The sequence below is a fragment of the Struthio camelus genome, chromosome 26, assembly GCF_040807025.1.
Source record: "Struthio camelus isolate bStrCam1 chromosome 26, bStrCam1.hap1, whole genome shotgun sequence".
In the NCBI taxonomy this organism is placed as follows: domain Eukaryota; kingdom Metazoa; phylum Chordata; class Aves; order Struthioniformes; family Struthionidae; genus Struthio; species Struthio camelus.
The window spans coordinates 7,588,451-7,608,565 of record NC_090967.1 but is presented as its reverse complement, the minus strand read 5'-3'; the positions used below and the strand labels follow the sequence as shown (position 1 = coordinate 7,608,565).

Below are 20,115 nucleotides of genomic sequence, written 5' to 3'. Positions count from 1 at the left end.
CTGTGCTCATTGTCGCTTTTTTGGACTCTTGCTTGTCTGGGTGCAGGGAGCAGCAGGCCTATCTCCCCCCAGTGCCCAGGTACCATTGGCAGAAAGCCTCAGCCCCCCCTGAGGCTTCTGGCAAAGATGCTGAGAGGAATGCAATTCCCTCGTGGTATTTCAAAAAAAAAAACATTTTATTTACAGCATTGTACACTTCTGCCCCAGTGTTAATAGTTTTCCCTGCCTGAGATCCAGCCAGCAGAATTTAAACAGATCCCTGGAAATGAGGAGGCTGAACGACAGCCAGGAGCAGCAGAGACTACTGGGAGGTGTGCTAGCGCTCAACAGCCAGACCGGGGCACACGAGGACCCGTGTCCAGCACCCACCCATCACCGCAGGCCTCAGCAACAGGCAGGACTGGAGCAAAGGAGAGCGAGCCCCAGGCCCAGCTGAGAGCAGTGCTAGGAAAAGCAGGAGGCACGTGCGCCAGCCGGCTTCAGCCCCCTCCGCTCAGAAGGGCAGCAAAGTGGCCTAACGCTCCAGGAGGTCTGAGGCCCGGTGGTGAAGAGGAGAGGGGATGGCAAGGACACAGGACAGGGGTGAGCCAGGCTAGGGCCGGAGGTCGCAGCAGTGGCAGGGACAGCTCTTGCGAAGCCTGGCAGTGCTGGGAGGAGGATGGAGGAAAGCCAACACTGTCTATCCATCAGCCCTTTGACTCCAAACCAGGGAGACACAGCCCTCCCCAGGGCTGGCGAGCACCACCAGTCCCCAGACAGCAGCAGGACATTGTACCCTCTCCCCTGCCAGGGATGCAGGCAATAATGACAGATGCAACAGCTCAGGCCCCCTCTCCCCCCTGGTCCCTCTTGGCTGTTCCTGTACTCCTCCAGGAGTCCCAGTTTGCCCCAGCATCTGAGCTGGATGGATGGCTCTTGCTGGCCTGGCTGCCATACCCCTTTTCCCACGTGAGACGCAGGATAGAGAGGCCAGTTCCTACCGCAGCCTCAGAAGCGGCCAACAGTCCACAGCTAGTCCAGGGCAGCTGGTTGCCAGGGTCTCAGCTGAAGAAATAGGTGGATTCCATCACCTTCCTCAGGTTGAACTCACCTTGGGGAAGCATAGGAGAAGAGAGGTTGGGGGAGAGCAAGGTCAGAGACGGGGTAAATGGGGAGAGACTCTCCCCCAAGCCCTGCTTTAGCTGCCTACAGAAAACTGTACTTCAGCTCAGCCCCTGCGGTGGTGTGAGTCCAGACAGCAATGGAGCACAGAGCTCTTCCAGCGACTGATATCTCTCCAAATTTACTCCAGGACAATGGTTGGAAGAGCAGAACAGAAGAGCATAACAGCAGCAAGGAAGGGAAGGAAGAGGGAAGTTCACGGCCTCACTGTAAGAAGCAACACTGCCACTGGATCACAGCCACCTCGGGCAGACCACGGCAGCTGTTTAACAGCATGGGCCAGGGCGCTTGCCTGTTATGGTTTGCAAAGACAGAACAAAGTTTAGCCAGATGGTCTGGCTGAGGCATGGCTTAGGGATTAGCAGGAGTTAAACTAATTGCCTTAATCCCATTGCATGTATACCATCCAGATCCTGGCAATTACCATGCTCTGTGCCTCACTCGCATCTCCAGGCAAATGCCTCGCTGTCAGGAACAGATGAGAGAAGAGCAACAAGATGGGGGACAGCACCAGCCAGGTCAGCTTAGAGGGAGAATCCCAGGGGCTAAACTCCAGGGAAAGGCAGGGCCAGTTCCCAGGGAGGCTGCAGGGGAATGTCTTCAGGCCCTGCTTCCACGCTGTGCAGCCCAAGGCAAGCAGAAAAATCTGATCTTAGGGGACACCTTCAGCATTGCTGACTGAAGGCTCAATATCTCCAGCTTCAGAGACCCCATTAGCTCAGGGGTTTTGAGGGCCATTCCCCATCTCATCCCCCTCATTTCCAAACCACTCCTGAGCTTTACAGTTCCTATCCTTTGCTCCTACCTGTCTTAGGGACATTTGACAGCTGCTCCATCAGTTTCTTCTGCCAAAGGGCTTTAGTCTCCCTTCCCGGGCTGGATGAACTAGAAGAAAAGTGAGTCAGCAGGGGAACCCTAGCAGCAAGTGCATCCTCCTCTGTTCCCCAGCACAGGACCCTGACGACAGGCTGCAGCTCTTCCAAAGCATGCTACGCACCTTGCGGCAGAAGGAGCCCATGCCCTGCCACAACTGCCCTAAGCAGGTGTTGAGGCACCTACAGGCCCTTCCCAGGATTCAGGCCACTTCGGGATTGTCTGAGCTTTGCCGTGGTTACCAAAGGCCTCCAACCCAGTTTGCGTCTTCACCACCCCTTCCTGCCTCATTTGCAGTGGGGAAACCAAGGCACAGAAATCATGGCCCACTCCAGGCCCATAAAGGGATTCAAGCACTGAGTCCTACTTCAGTTCTGCAGCAAAGGGATTGAGATACCTTGTTTTCATACTGAGGTCTAACGTGATTTGGGCATCAGTCAAGAAGGAAGCAGAATTTCCCTTGAGGGCAATCTCTAGGCAGATGACCTAACCCATGAGCAGCTGGACTCCAGCACAGCAACTCCCAGGAGAGGAAATCAGTGTGGACAGGAAGGAGAAGTGGGGTGAGGGGATCGGCAAACAAGCAAGGAATACCTGCAGTACTTCTTCAGCATGAACTCAGACAGATCCTGCAGGATCTTCTCGCTGTGCAGAGCCACAAATTGCTGCCGACAGATCTGATCCAGGGAGCAACGGTGAGTCGCAGTTTAACAGGTGTTTTGCCCTCCTTCCCCTCAGTGCTGTTCTCACCCAAGACAGGTCAGAGGCGAGGGGCAGGGAAAGCAGCGGGCAAAAATGGGAAGGGGGGCTGCCAGACAAGGGTGAAGGGAATCAGCCTGGGGAGGGGGGAAGCAGAGGCCGACCCCCATTTATCCATCTGTTGTACAACAGGCCCTTGCAGCCTGGGGAAAGAGCCTAAGGCAGGAGAGAGGCACTGACTGCTATGTGCCAGGGCATTCAGCACTGATTTACATGCACAGATTCTCCCCCACCCCTTCCTTGAAGGATGGGAGGAGATGAGCCTGTGGCACCAGGAAATCAGCTGCAACCACCAACAAGCACCCCACATTCACCCTGGTGAACAAGCCAGGAAATGCAGCAAAGCCCAGGGGATGCAAGGGCTGGTAAGTGCCCAGAGGACGGATCAGCAAGCTCTCTGCTCACAAGGGGCTCGGGAGGACACTTTTACCTGGTTCATGACATCCACGGTGAGCGCATGAGTCCAATAGCAATCGTGGACCGAGACAAAGGTCAGACCCCGCCTGGGAGGCAGCAGAAGGTGCCATGAAGCAGTGCTGAGAGCCTCGTCTCTCTCTAATGTCCCCTACCCGCAAAAGACCCTCTTGCTGCTGTATTAGCGAGGGCTACCCAAGGTGGGGACTCCCTGGACAGGGGCTGAGGATCTTCCGAGAGAGACAGCTAACCCCCAAAGGCTCCCTATCCCTGTCCTGCTACCTCCTCTCAACAATTCTCTGCCAGAAACCCCAACCACCCATCCGCCAGGGAAATCTCTTTTCCCATGTCCCTGGTGATGCTCTCTCAGCAGAGACCTGAGTCTCTGAGGCCAAGCAAGAGCCCAGGCTACCCCTGCTTCCTACCTGAGGCAGTGCAGAGCTGTAAGCATCATGTGGGTGGAGTCCAGGGAGTGGATGAAGTTAGGCGGAAAGGCATTTTTCTGCTTCACTGTATCAGGCTTCCTGCAGCACAGAGCAGGACACAGGAAGAGCTGGGGCCCTTCCCAGGCCAAAGACGAGGGGGCCAGGACAAAAGTGGTGCCATGCATAAAGGCAGTGCCGACCAAGATCTGGGGGTCGTGAAGGCAGCCCTGAAGGGCCACAAGGCCTTGCTGAAGAAGCACAGGGCTCCTCTCCTACAGCTGGCTTTTCACAGCTCAGTGGGATGCCAGGAGTTTCACCACACATCGGCAGGACATTTGGAGACATTCATCTCCAAAGAACAGAGTGGGGACAGAAGGGGCTCAGTGAAGATCATGAGTTAATACTTACTGGTTGCTGTTGGAGTTTTTCACACTCAAGTTCTGCATACTGCAGTTCAGCTACAGGGAGAGAGAAAGTGGATTGACTGTTACGCAGCACTGCCCAGACAACATAAGGCACTCAACGTTGCCACGGACTTTTGGAGAGGCGATTGTGCCAACGCACTACTCTGCTCTGCAGAGGTTCCCTGGCTGCAGTGCACGGTCTGGAAGGGGATTTGTCCAGAGCATCCCGGTTCCCATGGCAGCTGTCACTCCCCATTGGCATCTCGCCTGCCTCCCCTCCTGAGGATGCTGGCACATCCTTCACCCCTTCACAGTGACGTGCTGATTCACACCTTGTTCCCCTATGAAGACTAAGAAAAGGGCTCCTGCAGGTGAAAGGCACCTGCCTGCTCCCCCCCTACGCAGCAGACAGGAGGCCACTGGAGAGTAGCTGTGAGGACAAGGCAGGCCAAGGAGAACTGAGTCAGTTCAGCAGCGCGTGGGATGTGAGAGCAGCAAGACTGAATCACACCAGCCCCGAGGAAGGCTTCTTGGTAAGGGGAACAGGCCTGCACCCCAGCTGAGTGAGTGGGGATGGGGAACAGCAGAGATTCCTCATCAACCCGCCCACACGCTCCAGTCTCTGCAGGGAGTGATGAGGCTGGAGGATGTGTGACTGCATACACAAATCCTTCAGGCTCTCCAGGCTCACCTGCAGGTGATACCAACCTCCTGCCCCAACAGCTTGCTGCCTTGGGGCCCTGCTGCCCTCTCTCTCCTCAACATAGCAGAGGAAGGAATAGATGGACAACTCAGTCCTGCACAGCAGATACTCACCACAGTTGACCTGGCTCGATAGTAGGGCTGCACGACAGGGAGACCCAGCGGGGTGACCCACTCCACTGTCCGTCCTGACTGGGCAATGAGCTTGGCGCTCTCCGTCAGCCAGTTCTTAGGCAGAGGGGAGGAGGAAAGTAGGGAGAGGGGAGGAAAGTGGCTGGAGTTAGCATGAGCAGCTGGGCATACCCCCACTCCCTCCCAGCACATGTGAGTCTGACCTCCTGCCGTAGACCGCACTTATAGGGGAGCTTGGCCCTGCACTAGGAACAACCCCCACATCCTCTGGGCTGGGGCAGGAGGAGTCTCTCTGGGCCAGGACACAGAAGAATCATCTCTCCCCATGGAGCATCTCACTTTCCTGGTCTATGGAGGGGGGCCAAGGAAGAAGAAAAGGGGGGGGGGGGGAAGAGAGATAAGAGAGGCAGCAGGCACCTTACCTGGATATCTCGAGTTGCTGAGAACATCTCTTTGATGCCGTTGAAAACCTGCTTTACGAGGTAGTGAGATGCTTCCCACAAGTACTCCTGCACAGACAAGAGGCAGAGCGAGAGGCTGGCAAAGTGGTCGCAAAAAATGCAAAGCAAAGTGATGGGAGCTGGGGTAAGCTAAGAGAGCATATCTCCACTCCACAGGCCACTCAAAGCACCTCAAAGTTGCCTCCACCACAGACTGTGTGAAGACTGCAGAGGCCTGGGGGTTGTGCACTGATGGAGGGAGGTGGAGATCAGCACTTCACACGGCTCCTTGTCTGATGGCAGGCTGAGCTCTGTGTACTGCCCCTGGATGACCAGGAGGCTCTCGCTGCCTCATCTGCCCCCAGGAACACGACACAGACAGAAACGCTCCCAGCACCAGCCTGCCACAGCAAATCATCTACTTGGCAAGGACTGTTTCAGGATGGGGTCACAGTGCAAGAAATGCATCAAGATGGCCAAGCCTCCAAGAGGTCTGCTAGGGACAAGCACATGCGTGAGGGGGCCACTTCCAGAGGGAACAGCACAGTCACAAACCTTGTTCTGTATCCAAAACACCAGCTGAGGCTGTCATGCCTCCAGTTCGGGCACAGGAAAGATGAGGAACGGCCCTACCTGAAGAACCCCCACATCCCTCCCCACCCCCATGTGCCAGCTGACAGCTCCCCCCACAGAGCCCTTCCACCACACTGCACAAAGCCCAGCACAGGCATGGGGGTGCTTATCCCTCTGCTAGCTGCGATTCAGAGGGTAAGGAGAGAGCAAGCAGGAGGGAAACCCATAAGAAAGGCAATCCAGGTGCCACTCCTGGCAGGGGCAGTGCAAAACCTGCCGAGGGGGACCTGGTGCCAAGGAGGGACACCAAGGCAGGCATGCTACCTCAGGGAAGTCATCGATCTCCTTGAGACGCTTCTCCATCTGCAGCCGCCCACCGTAGCGTGTGACACCGTACACCACAGTCATCACTGTCTGCTTCACCACCTTGCGGCTGATGAAGCCTTGCAGCACCTGGGCAATCTTCACTCCCTGCTGGGCATCCTTTTTCCGAAACTCCTCCACCTGAGGAGGAGAGCACCCAGCAGGTCAGTTCCACTGTGAGCCGGGGGAGACCCCCCCCTCAGCAGCACACTGCCTGGCCTGAACTCCCACCACAAATCCTGTAGCCCATCTTCACCAGCCCTGCCTAACAGAGATCCTCTGCTGTTTGTGTTTGGCTTTCACAGAGGACCACGCAAGCAGGGCGACCAGAGCTTTCCACTGCTGCCTCAGCAGAGCCCTGTGTCATTTGGCAGCTAGGTGGTGACAGGCATTACAAGGACATGGCACTAGGACTGTGGCTCAGGAGCCAGGTTCTCCTCCTGCTTCTGCCACCCTGATCGCAACTCTGAACAAATGCACCCTCTGTGTGCCCCCTCCTGCCCTCTGGTACACTGCTGCCTCTATACAACACGGTGAGATCTAGAAGTGAGATCCAGGGGTTTAATGCCAGTGGAGCGAGTCTGGTAAGTCTCAGTACACTTCCCAGCAGGCTGATTTCATACTACACATCTTGCCAAGAAAAGTGCAGCCTTGGCATCAGTGCCAAGGGCTGAATCCCTCCCCCCTTCTCCACACACAGCTCAAATGAAGGAAATCCCATAACCTGTGGGCCAGCCAGGTGTTATCAAGAGACAAGGAACATTCTCTGCTCTCCTCCATCTCTCTACCCTCCTTCTCCCAGATTTAATTCAGAAGGGGGGAGGGGTACAGAAATCCCTGTGGCTCATAGCTACCCCTGTCCTCAGCTGGAACAGATCTCTAGCCAGATATCCACTGCAGCTGGGGCAGTGATTCCCCCTCAGGGAGGGAGACACACTCTCTGCCTCTAATCAGCTGAAGCTTCCCGAGCCGACTGTACACTGGGCTTATCCTGATCTTTCTCCTTGAGAGCTGGAGTGGCCCTGTGCTACGCCTTGCAAAGAGGGAGGGGCAGGTCCAAGAGGTCCTTTCCTGGGACCCCACTGTACCTTACCTGCTGGGCCACCGCACTGTAAACATCCTGGGGAACATCACAGGGCATCAGATTGACAGAGATGGCACCAATAAGGTCTCGGCCAAGAGCTGCATAGTGCTGCAGACCATTGCAAGAGCCGTCCTGCAAGTGGGGAGAGAGTGGGACGGAAAGGAGATGTTAACATATGGATGGAGCCCTGCTCGTCTGCCCTCAATGTTGGTCTCGTGACCAACACAGAAACAACTGGGTCAGAAGGGTTATTGTTATTTCCTTTCCCTTTAGATAGGTCCGTGGTTGATCTCCCAGCAGTAGTCAGGCCCACATCAGTTTCTACTTCCCTTCTAGCCAGTTTCCCTCTCTGGGGGTCTCATCACTAACCCACTGCTGTCTCTGAGGTTTAAAAGACAAATAAACCAACCCCTCAAATCATACTGCCTTCCCCCCTTCTTCCTCCCCCACCCCGAGTCTTCGAGGACATTACAGCTCTGTGGAGACACCAAAACTAGAAAATCTGGAAAATGACAAATTCGTCTGGAATGCTAAGAGAAGCTCCAAGAGCTTGCACTCAAAATAGATCTTAGTAAACCCAGGAGGAGGATTAGAGATAAGAAGAGACAGGAACAAGCCAAAGATCATTCAGCAAACCCACAGCTAACTCCAAAGCTCTAGCTGTGCTGCTTCTGCTCTGTGGCCAACGAAAACATCTTTCTAATAGAAAAGCAACTCAGCTCCCGACCCAACCTTTCCCAAAGCTGCAGTTAGAGACACACACACAGCTGGCCTGACTGCCCTTCTGGGACCAAGATCAGCCTGGATGAGACAGGCAGGACCTGAACAATGGTGTGAGAAGGTCCTGCTGCTCCCTGAATAGCACCAGCAGAAACACTTCTCACAGAAAAATCTACTGCTGCCTTGGACTGTCCCCTGCTCCTCCTGTGCTTGGGCTTTACATGTTCAAAGGCAGCCTGCAGCTGCTGAAAGGATTGGTCCACCTCTCCTCTTCCCCCTCCCTCCCTACACCCTGCAGTGCAGCAAGTTGGAGAACCGAGAATTCACAGGGCTTCAGCAGCCCTGTCACTGCAGAAGAGCTGCCTCTATTAATCGAGCCCTGATGACTCAGGTGGAGAGCGACTCCTGTGCCCTCCAGAGAAGGTCCTTGCTTGAATTTTATTAACTGCACCCTCTGCATACCCCCAACTGCACTCTTGATCTTTTGTTGTCATAACAATACCACCAGAGCCCTTCAGTTTAGATGGTCTCATACATATTCCAGACCATTGCTACTGGCAGATATACCCCCATTCTCCCACACACACTTCATTAGGGCCATCTGATCTTCTAATGAGATAAATGAGCAAACCACTCTCACCAGGAAAACAATTAATCACTGTCTCCTGTGAAGCAAGGGGATTTATCAGTGCAGATAAATGGCTGGCTGGCTGGCTGGCCAGTAGCTGTACAGAGAGCTGCAGAGCTGTTGGGACATAGCAAGGAGAAAGGGCTGAGAGCTAATGGCAGCAGCTGACCTGCTGCCTGGACTCCCTTCTCCGGCTGGGAAGGACCTGAGTGACGGAGCACGCCCAGCTCAGAGTGTGGACACGTCTGGGGCTGACTGGGGATCGGGCACATGGTGAATGAGACCTACGTCACCGAATGCAGGGGACACAGTTGATCTCTGTCCCCAGGCCCTTCCTCACATACCTAGACCTTCCACCCTTTGCTCCTGCAGAGCTACTCAGATCCAGTCCTCAGAACAGGAAAGGTGCAAAGACCTCCAAACAGGCCCCTGGTACAGCTGACTGAAGCGTGCCCTTTGCAGAGGGCACGACAGGGCACACAACCCTGAGCACTTTGGAGCAAGCAGGTGCTGCTCTGCACCATGCCACATCCCATCCAGCCTGGGCCAGGCTGGCTTCCAGTCCCATTCCTGCGGTTCGAGAAGGTAAGACTTCACAGGCCCTCACCCTGGAGCCAGCTGATAGTGGCTCTGTTCCAGTCACGTGCAAGCAAAACAGCACTTAACTGTATTGTTCTCAAACCCAGATGCCTGTAGGCTACGCTCCATTCTGAAGAAAGCCTGGCTGCATTACATAGTAAATACAGTATTTGAGACCTGAATCTGTGCACTGTCCTGAGTTTTCTGCTCTCCTCGCTTTCCTCCCCGTAGCCAAATCATAGAGGCTATTCAGATCTGACAGGCTCCCACCTGGTGAACAGGGAAGTGAGAGACATAGGCTGCTGGATCTGGGGACCTCGAAGCCTTGGCGATTTCCATACAGCATGCCAAGGCTTGCCAGGGTTCATCCGTCTTCATCCACCACTTCCTGCCCTAGGAACAACAAAGCACAAGTTGGTAGGAGGAGGCAGTGCTCTTACAGTACTCCAAGCCAAAGGTGGGGGAAGTCATGCCTCTGGGCTCTAGGGAGATGCTGGGCAAGGCACCTCCTCTCACTGTGCCTCAATTTCCCTAACATTTCATGACCATGTTTTCAGATAGAAATGTGTTATTTAGGAAACTCTGCAACAATGTGTCTCACTTTTTCTGCTCAAAATGCTATCTTTCAGAATGGCTTTGTTTCAAAATTGATCTCATTTCCACTTCATTTTACTTTCTAGAAGCTATGCTAAATAAAAGGAATGTTTAAATCTCCCCTGAAATTAAAGATATAATATGTTCTTCCCTTAGAGCATTTGGAACAATTCCCATTTGGATTCAAACAACGGATCAACTTTCCCGCTTTTCAGTTCAGTCACTGAAGGGGAACCCCCTCCCCAGCTTGCCTATGGCTAGCTGCAGGCTCTCTGAGCCCAATCTATTCCCTGTGCTTTAGGGTCCTGCCACCTCACCCCAAGAGCAAGTACAGCCCTGCCGACAGTTCCCCACACACCGTGAGCGGGTGGTCAGCTGAATCCAGAATCTCCTCCATGATTTCATTGGCATATTCCAGCCGCTCTTGCAAGGCATTCTTCTTCTTCAGCCCTGTGAGGTTAATGAGGTGGATCTTCAACCAGTCAAGGCCTTTGGGTCCTAGTGGCCTTCCCTCTGCGAAGAGCAGGATGGCCCGGGTGACATCGTTACCAAGGTGGTTGAAATAAGGTGGGCAAGGGTAAGTCCTGCCCCGGAAGTCCATGTTGTGGGGGAACCAAAACACCTTGTCCCTGACGTAGTTGGCTATGGAGAGCTTATAGAGTGCATCCATGCGCAAGCTGTGCATTTCAGCTGTCTTCTTCTTGCACAGCAACAACTCATGCTTCTGGGACTTGTTCCAGGCAGAGGAATTGCTGGGAGCAACAGGAGGCCTGGGGGCCTCAGAGATGGGCGGTGGGATATCCAGCTTCTCATTGCCTTTGTCATTGAAGATGGAGATGATGATATCCAGCACTGGCTGGTTAATCTTCCAAGCGCAGTTACCCAGCTGATTCAAGGCATCCAGTACGGGGTGGAGGTTCACCTGAGGACATTGTTCCAGGAGTAGCTGGTGCTGGATAGCCCCATCTACGTAGCGCATCAGCTTGGTGTCATTCAGTACAAAGGCACCAAAGTGAGGGGAAGTCCAGGGTACTGGGGGGCACAGCATGGGTATGACAAAGGAGTTGAAGGTTAGCATGGTCTCAGCAGCATCTGACACAATCTGGGAGAAGATTGGGTGCGGCTTTATCAGCCCAACCTGGTGGGGGAGAATTAGAGAGTTGAAAGTCAGCAGTAGAGCAGTACTAGCTGGGGGTAGAGTTTGGAAGAGCATGTGCTTAATCAGTGATTACATAACAATCATGTTAAGTAATGACACTGTCTGCACAGAACCAGGTGCTCCTGGCTCACCTGCCAGCTGTTGCGGAAGGAGTAGACATGGTAGAGGACAGGGATAAGTTTGGACTCCAAGCGAGTATTGAGGATGTTCCTGGGCACCTTGACGGCCTGCACGAGGAGCTCCAGCAAGTGCATGCCCAAGCGCAAGAGGAGCATGTACGGCCAGCTGCAGTCCTTCAAGTTCAGGGAAGGCCCAAAGCCTGCTTCTGCCACCAACTTCTCCCAGTATTCCCGTGGCAAGTACTCATCAGGCTGGGAGATGGGAGGAGAGAAAATGGAATCAGTCAGAGGGGGCCAGCCAAGCTGCTCCCAGAAGGTTCACTGGATGGGATCTATGTACCTGGAAGCTGGCTCGAAGAAGGCTCCTCCTGTCTCTGTGTCCCTGCAAGTTCCCCCCTGACAGGGATATTGTAAGCACTGCTTACAGCGGCTGGGGGAAGCCCAACACTGAGAAGCTGCTTCTGCTGCGGTGCCAGTTTCCTGGCTTGCAAAACCCTTCCTCCAGCTACATGCCTCCACTCTGCGCCCACACCACCCTGACCCTCCTTTCCAAACTGCAGATCTGCCTCCCCCTGCTGTGCTACACACACAGAGTTCTGCCAATGACCTGCTCATCTGACCCTCTCGCTACACAGATCTGTGGCCCTAGTCCCTTTCCGCTTTCCTCTCCAGCTTTGTCAAGAACCCCCCACCCTGCCCTGCAAAGCTCACCCTCCACAAGCCCCAGAGATCTCCTGTGCAGGAAGCCTGGCTTCCAGCTCTGCTGATGTAACACCTTCAAGCTCAGAAATACCACTGCTGTGCCACAACTGAGCTGCCTGGCACCACGAGGCAGGGGGCCCACAGTGTGCTAGACAGGGCCTTATTGGTTCTCACAGCCTCTGCAGCAACAGGTTCTCAGAATCTGGCCCCTGTGCTTGCAAGGAGGTGGACAGGCAAACTCTGCCTTGCCCAGTCTCCGCTCTGCCGCTCTCCCTCCCACAGGCCCCGGCATCACCCCCCTCCCCCAGGCCTACTTACCTGGCTATCTTTGGCCAGCAGGTGGATGTAGTCCTCATAGACCTCCTGGACCTTCTCTAACTGGCGGCTACGCAGCTTCCTTTGAGTAACGTATCTGTTGTAGATTTTTGAGCCTAATTCCTTGGCCAAGATAGCCAGGGATTCTCCTTGTGGGGAGAGGGTGTTGAGGACCTGAGAAAGGGGAAAGCAAAGAGGAACTTGAGGAGGAGCAGAAAGACAGAGCAGAGAAGCAAAGCAGGAGTGAAAGTCCATGTATGGGGAGCAGAAGAGGGTGCCGATTCCCATGATGCTGAGCAGATGATGAGGAATTAAACAAGCCCAGGACAGAGCAGGGGCTTCTCTGGCTATGCAGCAGAGGGAGCAAACCGGGCTTGGACCCAATAACCTGGGCAAACTTTGAGGCTCATGTTTTGATTTTGCTGGCCCAAATGAGACATTGGTGCTTCATGGTACTGTTGTAGTGGTTTGGCAAGCCTGTGGCTCCATGGGGGCAGGGCAGGGTCCTACCTGCAGCATGATGCCCACATACTCCTCGTCAGGCAGCAGGCACAGGTAAGGGTAGAGGTTGTACCCTGACATGTTGACCTTGGACATGCTGTGCTTCGACTTCTGCAGGGCCTGGAGGATGGAGTTGTGCCACTGGGAACGAAGGGTGGCCAGCAGTTTACGCTACACAGGAAAGGGAAGTAAAGCAGTAATGCTGTGGCAAGAGCATGTCATCAGAGACCTGACCCCTCTTTAGGCCACTGACCCTTACATATCTCCCACACATCCTGCCAGCACTGAAGCTTGAATTTCCCTCCTTCCCTCCAGACATGCTGCCTCAGACTCCCTGAGATGTACCGCTTTAATGGCTTGTGGGGTCAGAGGTTTGGTTGCCTCCACTGATTCAATGGTTATGGTGTTGTTCAGCTCCATCTCCAGCTGCTGCTGGAAGCGCTCCCGCAACTCTTGCGCAGAGAAATCCAGCTTGGGGTACGATACTGTCTTCTCCTGTAACAAGAGTGAGGCAATAAGAGCCAAAGGCCAGAGGAAGAGAAGATGTGCTTGTTCTCCCAGCTTCCCTGCATGAGTCCCTGCTGAAGGCACCTTTGAGCCCAGAGGTCTAAAGACTCTGGCTGGAGAACCCCAGGCAGTCTGGAGTAGAAGACCTCTCCAGACACTGTCTTGTTCCTGTGCCATTCTCAAGCACCCCCCTCCGGTGTAGGAAGTTCATCTCCAGGCCTCCCTGCCAGCCCTTGGCTCATCTGCTGCTTTGTAAGGCTCTCACTAAGGATACTTACTTGCTAGGCGAGAAGGAGCTGCCCGATGGGTGACTGCACGGGCTGCTGAGCAGAGATCAGACTATAAAGATCCTCCTGTGTTACAGACCTGGGCTGGACCAGAACGCATCCTGAGGACACCTGTGAACACCATTTGCCCAGCTCCAACACCTCCCCGCTCTGCAGAGAGACATCCCTGAGCTCCGTAGCTTACTCTGGAGTAGAAGTCCCGGAGCAGAGCAGACTTGCAGGTCTCGGGATTGGGTGGAGGGGGCAGCTGGTAGTTGGGCTGGATCATCCTGATGGCCCTCAGCACCTTCTCCTTCTCATCTTCTTCAAACAGGCACTTATGGAAGAGCTCATCCACATGGAAGCCATCATTCTTCAGACGCTGTACACATCTGAAGAAGGGCAGATAGGACGGGACTGAATCTGTTTCACGGGGGTGGTGGGGTTGGACAGAAGTCAGCACAAATGAAGCAGGGAACAAAGAGCTTTTAAGCAGAAGGCTAAGCATGGAGAAGAGGAAACAGCTTGGGGATGCCTCCTTTTGAGGTTCGGAGAGCCTTGACTGGATCAGACTTCTCTTTCCTCACCCTTCCCTTCAACAGTGTCAACTGGACAGATGTGAGACACGGCTCAGAGCCACCCCACCCAGATCCCTGGCAGCCACAAAAGGAAAACCTCTCCCAAAGCAAGGCTTAGGGACTGACACCTACCAAGAATAAGCTCTGACCTCAGGAGAGGAAATCGATACATGGCTCTAGCCCGATAATAGCAGCCAGGAGTGCTGCTAGAGTCTTGCCATGGCAGGTGACCCCAGCAACTTTCCTCTGTACCACCCTTCACACTAAGGGCAGCTGCAGGGGAATGCAGCTCTCTCACACTCAGATGAAAAGGGTCCAGCAGCCCCTGGGACCAGGATGTGCCCCATGCACCTGTCTTGGGATGCCTCTTCCCTTCTGCACACTCCTAAAGGCATGCCTTGCACAACAATTGCCACAAGCCTTGCGGTAACTTGTGCCTGACCTAGCTGATATGTGCTCAGCCCCAGAGAGAGGGAAAAGCGCTGTAGCAATGGACGCAAACAGAAAACCAGCAGAAGGTGGAATCCTCAGTCCTCCAACAATGCAACTGTCAAACAGCCTGGCAGCAGGATGCTATCTTCTGGGAGCACGCATAGCTCTCCCTGCCTTCTGCGCATAGGGAGAGGCCAGGAGATGCTGTCTGGGCTGCAGGAGCTGCTGGGGTGGGACTGCTGCCTCCTAGAGCACAGCCAGTCCTTGGGACAAGGTCACCCACCTCAGGTTACAGCAGTCGATTATCCACTCCATCCCAGCCAGCACCTCTGCTGAGCAGGCAGCTTTCACCTTCACACTCCACTGGGGAGGCTGAGCTCCAATGACTTCGTGAGATTGAGCAAAAAGATAAAGGCTCCTTCATCCTCATACAGCCCTGCTCTCCCCCCAGCCTGAACAGGCAAAAGGGAATCAAAGGTGCTGGTGACAGCTTGGCAAAGGGGCAGAGAACGACAGTTCATTCACAGAGCCTGTTAGCCAAGGGCACGCGGAGCACGGCTCAGGCTAGCACACAGGGAAATCACAAGCAACAGTCGAGCCCGGCCACAGTATTAGCTACAACTGCTGCTGCAGGAACTGCCTGAGCACCAGGAATGGTGCTCAGCAACTGCCACTAAGCCCTCTTCATGCAATTGCCAGGCTTCAGGACCCCCAGAGGCCTTTGCAGTCCTGATCACTGCCTGGGGACCAGAAACTCGTTTGCACCGAGATCTCCCACTCTCCAGCCCCACAGAGATGGGCTGTATGAGGAGAAGCCACAGGACTGCGGCCTCCTTCCTCAGCCAAGCTGGAGTCAAGATCTCTGGGACATAGCAGAGCACAGCAATGACAAAAGCTCAGAGCCCCACCTGCCGGCTGGCCTGGCCCCATGTGGCAGGCGACCTTGGAGGAAGGAGAACAGATAGCTCCCAGTGACGGCAGCAATCCAGGCCCCCAGCCCAGGTACCCATCACACTCAGAAAACAAAACTGGCAAGGTGGTGGTCTTGGCAGCTTTGAGAAAGGGTTGAAGTGCCCTTGGCCAGAACTGCAAAATGCTGTGAATCCTGTTGCTGCACTACTACCAGACATGGTTGCATTCAGGACACTTGGGAGCAGGCAGGAGCTTCAGCGATGAGCAGCCCTACCTCTCCGCAGAGTCATTCTCCTCAAAAACTAACCCACAGCAGCCCAGTTAAAACAAGCAAGTCCCACCTTACTCCCTCAGAGTGACCCTGCAGTCTCGGAGCAGAGCTAGAAACAGAATCCAATCTCCCATGCTCCAGTCAAAGGCTCAGGCAACACTGCCACCAAGGGCAGACTGCCACCTTCTGACTGACTGTGCAAACTGAGAGAGCACATTTAAAAGAGGAAGAGAAATGAGAGGACATATACAAACATACAATGCCAGCAAATAGAAACACTTGGTGTGGTTACACATACGCATACACACACCCTGGTGAGGCTCGGGGTTGACAAGTCCATGCAGGTGTGCTACAAACATCTGCTTATAGACAGTCCTACAGGTGTATCGCTGTATTGATGCAAGACCCACACACACCCAGGCAGAAAAACCAACGCCAGTCACTTTAAACCAGCTCACCTGGAAGACATTCACTCAGAGGCATCTAGAAGTTGTCAGCCAGCCAAGGAACACACAAAGCCAGTAATAAATCCCTTAATCACGCAAGGGTGTTTGGGCAGAGTTACTAGCTTTCCCCATCCTCTACCAAGGGAGGTGGCTGTGCTACCAGATCCAGGAACTGCCCTAGCTAGATCCAACCTGCCAAGATCTCGCAGGGTCCCTTTAGCTTCTCAATTTGGGTCTGACTTTTTTATTCTGACCCCAAAAGCCCATCTGAATCTCCTGATCACATTCCTCCAGAGAAACGGCACCCTGCAAAAAACATCTGTTTCTGGCTCAGCCTACCAGGAAGGGCAAATTCTACTTGGAGGTGCTGGAAAAATGAATAGAGGAACTATTCCTACCGGGCAGTAAGGAGAGGCAACCAGGAGAGAAATGCCTAGGAGGGTGAGCACAGAACTAAGGGGTACCCGATTAGAGAGAGGTTGATGCCAGCCCAGGGAGCTGCTCTGTGAGCTCCAAGGGTCTAGCAGATACCGCTCTGTCCAGAAGGAAAGTTGCTCTCACTTTCCACATCTACCTTCCCTGCAGGATCTCAGACACATCCCCTAGCGGCTGGAGGTGGTAAGCACAGGCCACTAGGAGAGCTCTACCCACTCCTAAATCTGGCCACGAGAAGGGAGTCAGAAGATCCAGATGTGCACACAGAGGGGGTACTGTGGCACCTGGGGGCAGAGGAAGCGCGTTACCTTTGGATGACTTTGGAGGAAGACTCGTCACGGCTCATGCACTCCAACTCTGCTGCGTAGGAGTCCAGGTTGGGCCTGAGGCCGACGGACTGCAGCATGGAAAACAGCCGGTTGATGCGGTGCAAACAGCCCTGAGGATAAGGAAGGAAAGAGCGTATGGAAACAGACACCAGCAGTGCTAAATCATAACTTCACGCCTCTTTTTTCCTTTTCAGATTTAAACAAATCTATCCTGACCCCATCCCCTTCCTCCCCTCAAAGTCACTTCACAGGGATCAGCGGCCCGATTCAGTGGTCTCGGAGCAGCTCCATCCCTCTCCACCTGATATTTCCAGCTGGTGCGTTTCATTACCTAGTCTGGACAGCATCAGATTGCTAATTAAATAGCCCCAAAAAACTCACCCAGCAAGACCCACAAACCTCCTGTCAGAGGCAAATGCCATGCCTTCCTTGAGAGCAGTCACTGAAGACAGATGTGACAAATTCACAGACTGAACTGCAACCGCTGTTTCTACAAGCTCTTCCTCCTGAGCTAGCACACCACTTGCCCTTTGCCACCCAGAAGCCTTGGCGCCACAGGGCCAAGAGCAAGCCAGACAAGGGCAGCAGGCCTCCAGCCCTGTACCTTTTTTGCCCAGCTACGCATCACGATGTTGTACGCAGTAACATTCAAAAGCCTTCTCTTCACAGGGGAGCTGTGATACAAGAGAAGGAATCTCTCAGCCTCTTCTGGCTGCTGCAAGAACTGGAAGCATTCAAGGTTAGACAGGATGGTCTGCTGAAGGATCTTGTACTGGCTGCTCTCCTTGTCCTCCAGCACCTTCTGAGGCACCTTCCGAGGCTTCTGTTCCTTTGTACCCTCCTTCATTTCTGCCAACCAGGGCTTGTGGGCATAGGCACGGCTGAGGCCAGCAGGGCTCTGGGTCCACGTAGGCATCACTGTAGCCTTTAGGCTCTTCAAGCTCTTCTTGGATTTGGCTTTGGCCTTTGTCTTGCTCTTCATTTTAGCCTTGGCCTGTCCCTCCAGAGCCAGCTGGGAGGCAGCTATGGATAACTTCCGCTCTACCTTCAATTGCCTGACATACATCTCCTTCTTCAACTTCTCGACCCAGTTGCTGGGCCGGGCCGGGCCCTCATCTTTTCTCTTGGGAGCAGACTGCTCCTCTGCTGGACTTGGAACCGCCACTCTCTGCAGTGGAACCTGGCACTTGTCCTTCCCCAGTGGAGCCAGCTCCACTTTGCTGACTGTCACCTCTGGGACATTACTGGCTTGGAGCTGCTTCACCCGAGCTTTCAACACTGCCAGAAAACACAGAGCAGGGACAAAAATCAAGAGATGCAAGGTACAGCAGAAGATTTTGTCCTAGCCCAGGACCTCACCTCTGACAGTGCCCAGGAACATTTTTAGGAAAAGGGTAAGAAAAAGAGAGTCCACACAAGGACTTCTTCCCTCCTTCATCAGCCCTCCTCCCAGCAGCTCTTGGCAATCAGCTGCTTTCACCATTCCCTTTCTGGACTCCATCTATACGCTGTGGCCTGTCCCAGTATCCAGGGCACTTGAACAATGTCACTGCAAGGAAGAAAAGTACCAGCTCATGTTCATCTAACCTGCCGTCGGGCCACTTCCTTGGGACTCTCTCCAAGGACCGTGTGCCCTGAGCTCACCTGCACACAGGGCCCAAAGTTAGAGCAGGTTCGAGGTCAATCTGCTGGGCCCTCGTACCCAGAAGGGACTCTCTGATAGTCCCTTAGAACTACCCTGCATTTGTACAACAACTCGATGCTCCTTGTAAACACCGTGGGCCTCCAGGTCCTTGGGACAGGACATGACGAGTCTGTCTGCAAATCCATGGGAAGCCCCAAACCCTTGTCCAGGCTACAGGTATCTCCAATCCCAGTTTCTTTATGGCTACACAGAATGGGAAGACTCTAGCAAGCCTCCAGGATACTGAACAAGGGGGACCACCACAGCTCCCCCAGGCATTCCCTACATACCTTCCAGCAGCTCTGTCCTCTCGCAGATGGCATTTCTCCTGGCCTTCTCCTTGGTGCTGGTAGAGGAGTAGTTCCTGAGAACACTCCATGGGATCCCTGCAGCGGAAAGATGCAAAGACCAGGATGTGAGAGGAGGCAGCGCTCGTTACAACACTCACTGCCTCACAGCCCTGCCCAGGGTACCTACACTGCTACTTGGCCTCACCTGAACAGCAGGGAGGGCACGAAGAGGACAGAGTAAGAGGCACTTCTCAGATGCGCATGTGCGCATGCTAGGTCTCAGCAACCTCACCAGCTCTGCCACAGAAGGGAGGGGGTGTCAGTGCTGTGCCAGCAAACAACAGGAACGCTCCCTCACCCCTTGGCTCTAACTTCTTGGAGGAAACAGGACCCCAGGGACCCACCAGAACCCCATATCTGTCCCCATGGGGTGACAGAGCCCCAGAAACTCTGATGGCATGCAGACTCTACTCCCACAGTGGGGAGAGAACCCCAGGGACCCCGGTACCCCAGCCCTAACCCTACAGAATGACAGGACCCCAGAAACAGCCACAGCCCCCAGGTCTATCTCAAGGCAAAGGAAAGGAGGGACAGGATCCCAGCAACCTCCATAGCCCCCTAGCTCTGATCCCTTTGGGGCAGAGGGACAGGGTCAGGATGCCTGAGACCCCCACCACCTTGAGCTCTCTATTGTGGAGTGGGCAGGACATTTGGAACACCCATAGCCCCTAGCTCTGTCCCAAAGAGAGGGTCAGGACCCCAAGGACTGCCATATCCCTCTGCTCTGTCCTCCTGGGGGTGGTCACGACCCCAGAGGCCCCATATCCCCCAGCTCCATCCCCATAGTGGTGGTGTCAGGACCCCAGGGACCCTCACAGCCCCGGCTCCGTCCCCATGGGGGTGTCAGGACCCCAGGGACCCCCACAGCCCCGGCTCCGTCCCCACAGTGGGGCCCAGGAACCCCCACAGCCCCGGCTCCGCCCCCTGGGCCGAGGGCAGGACCCCAGGGACGCCGCAGCTCTGCCCCCCCCCCGGGTCCCTCGTCGCCCCGCCGCCTCCCGGCCGCCCCCCGCCGCCGCCCGCGGCCCTCACCGGCGCCCCGCAGCCGGGCCGGGCCCAGCAGCGCCGCCCGCAGCCGCAGCAGCGACATGCCCCCGCGCTACGCCGCCATGCTGCGCCGCGCCGCCCCACTGCGCAGGCGCCGCGCGCTGCCCGCCGGGAGCGGTAGTTCCCGTCGGCCCCGCGCCGGACTACAACTCCCGCGGTGCAGCGCGGCCGAGCGCGCCGCGCCCCCTGGCGGCCGGCGGCGGCGAGGCCC

The 20,115-nt window shown here is 55.0% G+C and overlaps 1 protein-coding gene across 2 annotated transcripts; it reads right to left on the bottom strand.

Annotated features, from left to right (window-relative positions):
• Positions 1-161: 161 nt before the first annotated feature.
• POLRMT (RNA polymerase mitochondrial) lies at positions 162-20,004 on the bottom strand. 2 transcript variants are annotated; one of them, XM_068919504.1, is made up of 21 exons: positions 19,890-20,004; positions 18,798-18,893; positions 17,428-18,101; positions 16,803-16,933; positions 13,626-13,812; positions 12,993-13,142; positions 12,657-12,818; positions 12,150-12,320; positions 11,142-11,381; positions 10,210-10,989; positions 9,528-9,650; positions 7,340-7,462; positions 6,208-6,387; positions 5,293-5,379; positions 4,853-4,966; positions 4,041-4,090; positions 3,633-3,731; positions 3,224-3,296; positions 2,629-2,711; positions 1,967-2,046; positions 162-1,090 (listed from the first exon to the last, which is right to left on the bottom strand). In XM_068919504.1, exons 1-21 carry the CDS (start codon positions 19,945-19,947, stop codon positions 1,041-1,043), a joined length of 3,711 nt encoding a protein of 1,236 aa, XP_068775605.1. In that variant the 5' UTR covers positions 19,948-20,004; the 3' UTR covers positions 162-1,040. The 2 variants fall into 2 exon arrangements, with proteins under 2 accessions (XP_068775605.1, XP_068775606.1); XM_068919505.1 differs by lacking the exon at positions 19,890-20,004 and adding an exon at positions 19,003-19,094.
• Between the last annotated feature and the right edge of the window lie 111 nt (positions 20,005-20,115).

What these genes read in the sequence shown, in the direction of transcription:
- POLRMT (XM_068919504.1), bottom strand. Translation starts at nt 19,947, where the DNA reads ATGTCGCTGCTGCGGCTGCGGGCGGCGCTGCTGGGCCCGGCCCGGCTG. An exon ending in ACAGCTCTGCACTGCCTCAG is followed by an intron (nt 3,297 to 3,632) that starts GTAGGAAGCAGG and finishes GCTGCCTCCCAG; the next exon opens with GCGGGGTCTGACCTTTGTCT. An exon ending in CCGTGGATGTCATGAACCAG is followed by an intron (nt 2,712 to 3,223) that starts GTAAAAGTGTCC and finishes TCCCTGGATCAG; the next exon opens with ATCTGTCGGCAGCAATTTGT.